The 6000-nt window shown below is 34.5% G+C and overlaps 1 protein-coding gene across 10 annotated transcripts; it reads left to right on the top strand.

Annotated features, from left to right (window-relative positions):
• The first annotated feature begins 1651 nt into the window (after positions 1-1651).
• On the top strand, positions 1652-4760 carry LOC104785058 (transcription factor PIF4). 10 transcript variants are annotated; one of them, XM_087451856.1, is made up of 8 exons: positions 1652-1912; positions 2014-2094; positions 2744-2817; positions 2911-3562; positions 3651-3731; positions 3861-3926; positions 4003-4308; positions 4444-4760. In XM_087451856.1, exons 3-8 carry the CDS (start codon positions 2753-2755, stop codon positions 4543-4545), a joined length of 1272 nt encoding a protein of 423 aa, XP_087307982.1. In that variant the 5' UTR covers positions 1652-1912; positions 2014-2094; positions 2744-2752; the 3' UTR covers positions 4546-4760. The 10 variants fall into 10 exon arrangements, 5 of the variants coding, with proteins under 5 accessions (XP_087307982.1, XP_010508484.1, XP_087307983.1 ...); XR_015558170.1 differs by having other exon boundaries at positions 1671-1912; positions 2014-2148; positions 3651-3742; XR_015558171.1 differs by having other exon boundaries at positions 1677-1912; positions 3651-3742.
• The last annotated feature ends 1240 nt before the right edge of the window (positions 4761-6000 follow it).

The following is a 6000-nucleotide window of genomic DNA, read 5'->3' as shown; positions in this document are numbered from 1 at the left end:
AATAAAGGTTGAAAAATCACAAAGCGAAAATTAGAAGTTAAAATATGTATAGGACATAAATCCTTAGATGAAGAATTAAAACGATGGCAGGCATGGAGAGGAAAATTAACTATCAAAGAAAAGAGAAACGATATAACTTAGCTCTTGTGGCCGAATGGGAAAGTGACTCATTTGATGTATATAAAACATTCAAAGTCCAGATTTTGACTGTTGAATATTATCGTTTATAATTCATAGTATAAAAAAACAAATACTAATAAAAAGTTGCCACAACAATATTTAAGTACACATCCAATGTTCTCGGGAAGACAAAAGAAACAAAAATTAACAAAGGTTTTCAAAGAAGAGGAAGAGAGTCAAAGGAACATAATATCCAAGATTTCAACTCCATAACTTTTTTGAATTTCTTCGACACGAAAAAGAGAGAAACATTGAATGATGATAGATATCAGCATCAGGTTTCTATAAAAAGTATGTTCATACTAAAACAAAGAAAAGAAAAAGAGATAAACAACAAGCAAAATTAGCTAGAAAAAAAACAACAAGAAAAACTTGTGCATTTTTGATATGTGGGATATGTGAATTAGCACATCATCACGATTCACGAGACACGAGTTTGGTGGAAGCGGCATAGCTCCGGATTGGTGCGGCGAAGATTCTTAACCGCCAAGACTCTGACGCAACTTGTCTTTGTATTCTTTTTTTTTTCTTTTTTTTTTAGAAAACTTGTCTTTGTATTTTAGTGAAGTACTATTTGTTCTTTTGGTCCCCGGAAATTTTTGACCAAAACATTTTGGGCCTCTCCGTATAAAGTTTTTTTCTGGATTTTGCTGAAAGGCCCATTACTCAAATCATAAGTTGTTACTACTGGTTTTCGACGCTATAGTATGGAATCTTTGAAATTAAAATGCAATTGAAGTTTTAAGAATTGAGATTTTATCTTTGCGGTGCAGTTAAAAGAGAAAGATAGTATACGTTTGAGAAAAATTAGCATGAAGTGTAATCAAGAGACACGCGGTGTGGGATATGGGTCCATTACAGGAGGCACGATGGTCCACACGAATAATTGTAACAACGACAACAGAATTATTTGCATATCTAAGACGATATGAATCAACAACGACGAACACATAAGATCTTCTCCAAATTTACAAAAGGAGAATCAAATTCTTAGGTGGACGTTGGAAAGATTAAGGTTATAATTAATTAGTATTAGAAACTAACTGATATATTTGTAGTGTGAATTAAGTAATTTCACCAATTACAAAACGTTTTGTTTTCCTAAATCCAAGAGTTCCCTTAAATGTGAATATATAAACGCCAAAAAATATGACATGAACGTAGTATATACTAATAAACTCGTTGAGACTCTTCTGCGTCGAAAATTAAATGAGACCATTGAACTCGGATGATAAATCACCCTTTACTTTACATCATATCGTTGATAACAAAATCAAAAAAACCACGTAATTTATTTTGGCGCATAGTGAAGACTTGAAGAATAAAACGTCAAAACTAAAGATAATTCTCAGGGAAAAAAAAAAGCCATATGAGAAAAGGTGTCGACAAAAAATAGATGATGGTAGTATATGATTTGACAAAAACACCCTCAAATCATTGTTTTCAGAGTTCTTTTTTTTAGATAAGGTACAGATCAGAAACCACCTCTAGAAATCGAGCAATAGATCTCATTCGCTTAAAAGAAGAGAGAGAGAGAGAGATGAGAGATCTATTCTCTGCTCGTGCAGTGCAGCGTCCCACTGATTCCAACATAATGTCCCAAAACTTGCCACGTGGCGTTCATTACAAAAGATTGCAGTACTGTTGTCCTTAGAGAATCATTATCTATCTCGCTGTAATATCATATCTTTATGCTCCTGTCACTTTCTGTCTGTACTGTACCCCAAAAGAAGTAAAGACCCCTCTCTCTCATCCTCCTTCCCCTCTCTGTTTCTTTCATGTTTTATGAGAGTTTTCTCAAACACTTTCTGCTCTTTGGGTTTCTTTATCTAGATTGAGTAAAACGAGATAGAGTAGAGAGAGAGTTGTCTTGTGTTGTGTTGGGCGTGGAACTTAGAACTTTCCACAGATCAGGTATCGAATCTTCTCTTTCAACTTCTGATTCGTTCAGAAGCTTTTCCTAATCTGGTCAGTACTCTGTACTCTTCTTTTACGGTTTTTTGTTCTTTCGTTTAAAAGATGTTTCTATATTTGGAAACAACTATTTTTGTAAGCCTTCCTAGATTGCTGGAATATAAAAAGATACTCCTTCTGTCTCACAAAGATTGATGTTTTGAGATATTTTTTTGTCTCACAAAGATTGATGTTTTGTAAACATCAAGAAATAATCATTGAAAATATTTAAAATTTTGAATTGTTATTGGTTTATATTTTCTCTCTCTACCAAAAAGTAATTATAAATTAATTTACAAATAAAAACTAAAATTTTTCTTAATATGTGTGAAAGTATCAAAACATCAATCTTTGTGAGACAGAGGGAGTAGTTTAACTGGAGAACGAACTCATGGACTTGCTTTAAATTTAATTATTTTTTTAATCATTCTATAATGATTAGAGTAAATAAACTATTGTGACTCTGAATTATATAAAATCTGACTTTATTATGATGTTCCTCCGTGTATCTCTTAATCATTAGCTCTGTTCACTTACAACAAATACTAGTAGTATATTCTAAGGTTAGTTAAACGTTTTTTTTTCTTTCCCCCTTTTGAAATGTCTCCAGAGATCTAACATGGAACACCAAGGTTGGGGTTTTGAGGAGAATTATAGTTTGTCCACTAATAGAAGATCTATAAGGTATATAATAATCTTTGATCTATTCGTTTAGCATTTTGCTTACAACAAAAAAAAACTATATAATATAGTCTGAGTGTGTATTTATATGTTTAGGCCACAAGATGAACTAGTGGAATTGTTGTGGCGAGATGGGAAAGTGGTTCTGCAGAGCCAAACTCATAGAGACCAAACCGAAACACAAAAACAAGATCATCGTGGTGGAGCCCTAAGATCCAACACCTTTCTTGAAGATCAAGAAACTGTTTCTTGGATCCAATACCCTCCAGATGAAGACCTCTTCGAAACCGACGACTTCTCTTCCCATTTCTTCTCAACCGTTGATCCCCTCCAGAGACCAACCTCAGAGACTATTAAACCTACGTCCGGTCCTGACCAACCTCAAGTCATGGATAAGCCTAAGGCCTGTCATGACCCTCCTCAGGTCATGCCTCCTCCTAAATTTAGGTTAACTGATTCATCATCAGGAAACATGGAACTAGGAAAGGAACAGTACTCGGTGATGACCGTTGGACTTAGCCATTGCGAGAGCAACCCATCCCAGAGCGATCTTGATGTCTCAATGAGTCATGCTCGAAGCAAAAACATCGAAGAAAAGCTTTATCCGAACGCAAGCTCCTCATCAGGTGGCTCCTCAGGTTGCAGCTTTGGCAAGGATATCAAAGAAATGGCTAGTGGAAAAAGCATCACAACAGACCGTAAGAGAAAACACATAATGGACACTGATGAATCTGTGTCTCAATCAGATGTATGCTTTAATTTTTAAGTCGTTATGATAAGTTCTTGAAAACGTTTTTTTCTATCCATCTTGATTGTTTATATAATACGTTGTGTAGGCAATAGGTAACAAGTCGAACCAACGATCAGGATCAACACGAAGGAGTCGAGCAGCTGAAGTTCATAATCTCTCCGAAAGGGTACTTCATCGGTTCGTCTATATATGATATAATATATATAGTTTAATGTTAAAAAGATATCATATAACATTCAGACAAAGAAAACAAATACAAAACTCTGTTTTTTTCTTCTTTTCTAAATCTAAATAGAGGAGGAGAGATAGGATCAATGAGAGAATGAAGGCTTTGCAAGAACTAATACCTCACTGCAGTAAAGTAAGTTACTAAATCGAATCTAAAAGTGGAGAGTTGATAAGTTCATTGGTGTAATATTTAGTTCTGTTTTTTGCAGACCGATAAGGCTTCGATTTTGGACGAAGCCATAGACTATTTGAAATCACTTCAGCTACAGCTTCAAGTGATGTGGATGGGGAGTGGAATGACGGCGGCTCCGATGATGTTCCCCGGTGTACAGCCTCCACCGTTCATGCGTCAGATGCAGAGCCCGGTACAGTTACCTCGATTCCCGGTTATGGATAGGTCCGCAATTCAGAACAATCCCGGTTTAGTTTGTCAGAATCCGGTACAAAACCAGATATTCTCTGACCGGTTTGCTAGGTTCATCGGTGGCTTCCCACAGATGCAGGCCGCGTCTCAGGTAAGGCCAATAATATATATGGCAACATCTGATTAATAAGGGTTGTATTATTAATTAATACGAGCCGTAGGGTGCCACTTTAATGTTAAAAACGACGTAGTTTTATCTGACACGCTGTGTGGTTTAAAAACTCAGCCGATGGAGATGTTGAGATTTGTGTCACCGGCGGGACAGCAAAGTCAACAACAACCGTCTGCGCCGACCAAGACAACCGATGGTCCTCGTTTGGATCACTAGGTTTGGGGTGGCACTCCTTTCTTCTATATATTTATGGTATGTTTGTTTTTAATTACTTTCTGAACATAAAATTAAAACGTTCAAGGATGTAATATTATAGAGTACTGTACTGCTTTACGTTATTTTCTGTATATGCGAGTTTTACGTATGTCAAAATGACATGAGATTTTTTGTAAACATGATGTTAGAGATATATATATGAGTTTTTGTAATCATGAAAACTTTGGAATGCGATTTCTTTTCTAATCAAATTTAAGGATTATATACTGTACAACCCGTAATTAACTATGTATGCATTTATCTAAGCTGTCGTTTTCTTTTACAAAGATTGAACTACCTCAGATCACACCTCTATAAGATTGAACTACCTCAGATCATACCTATTTTTCCAATGTAGCTACAATTCCATTCAATTTTTCTGTTCCCCTGATGGTAAACATTCTGTGTCTTTTTTTTTTTTTTTTTATAGATAGAAACATTATGTTCATTTATAAGAAACACAGAAAACACTTATTTTCTCAAAATACTATACGTCTAGCTCTCAGGAAAAACAGATAGTAGATGATAACTCGTCTGGCTGAAGTTTGAAAAAGATATGTGATAACAGTGCAAACTCTATAGTGTCATATTGTTCGATGAGAAACTACATAATAAATAACAATGTCTTTAGCCAATAAATTAAAATAATAATAATGTAACCTCTTCTAGTTGATGTGTCTATATTATAGAGATGGGAAAGGCAAGTCACATGCGAAGGAGCAGATTTCAATGAAAGTCATCTGTCAATTTGTCAAACATCGACATTATAAGTTTTTTAAGCCATGTGCTGGAGTACTGGTCAGAATCTATTTTAGCAATTATTTATTATTGAGTTAAATATCTTAGATATTTTCTGCATACTGTTTTTTTTTTTTTTTTTTTTATGTAATTTATTCGAACGATTGAAACAGATGATCGAAAACACTTATATTATAGCAATATATAGCATTATAGCCAAAGAAATTCGAAAGTGGAACCCGTCAAAGGTTGGATGCATACATTGAGACAGACACGGTGTCTGAGACACCATATCCTTAAATTAAATCTTCGTTGAACATCAACATAACATTAGTTTAGTGGCAAAATAAGTAAATAAAGTGTAGAACAGTACAAAGATGAAAAATAATAGTATATATTAGGTTTACTAGTCTTCAAATCATGTGAAATTGTAAATCATTCACGAATCACTACTAAATATATGTTTGAATCAAAATGCTAAGATGAGTTTCTTTCATTTTAGATTGAATTTTTGGTTGGAGCACAAGTCCATGGATATGATTTTAGTGGTTAGATTATAATTGTGGCTTTTGTGTTTGATCGACCCGGCCAAAATAACTTTTCGCCATTTCTTTTTCTTTCTATCCTTTCTTTTGAATTATGTGGTTCATTTTGTATTTTCAGTTGGAAACAGTGATC

Source organism: Camelina sativa, chromosome 5, assembly GCF_030686135.1.
Source record: "Camelina sativa cultivar CO46 ecotype springtype chromosome 5, ASM3068613v1".
Lineage (NCBI taxonomy): Eukaryota > Viridiplantae > Streptophyta > Magnoliopsida > Brassicales > Brassicaceae > Camelina > Camelina sativa.
Note: the sequence above shows the minus strand (reverse complement) of the source record. Positions and strands in the feature narration are given on the sequence as shown.

Excerpts from the sequence above, each read along its gene's own strand:
- LOC104785058 (XM_087451856.1), top strand. The coding sequence starts at position 2,753 with ATGGAACACCAAGGTTGGGGTTTTGAGGAGAATTATAGTTTGTCCACT. Across the intron at positions 3,927-4,002 it reads TAATACCTCACTGCAGTAAA|ACCGATAAGGCTTCGATTTT; the intron begins GTAAGTTACTAA and ends TGTTTTTTGCAG. Across the intron at positions 4,309-4,443 it reads AGATGCAGGCCGCGTCTCAG|CCGATGGAGATGTTGAGATT; the intron begins GTAAGGCCAATA and ends TTAAAAACTCAG.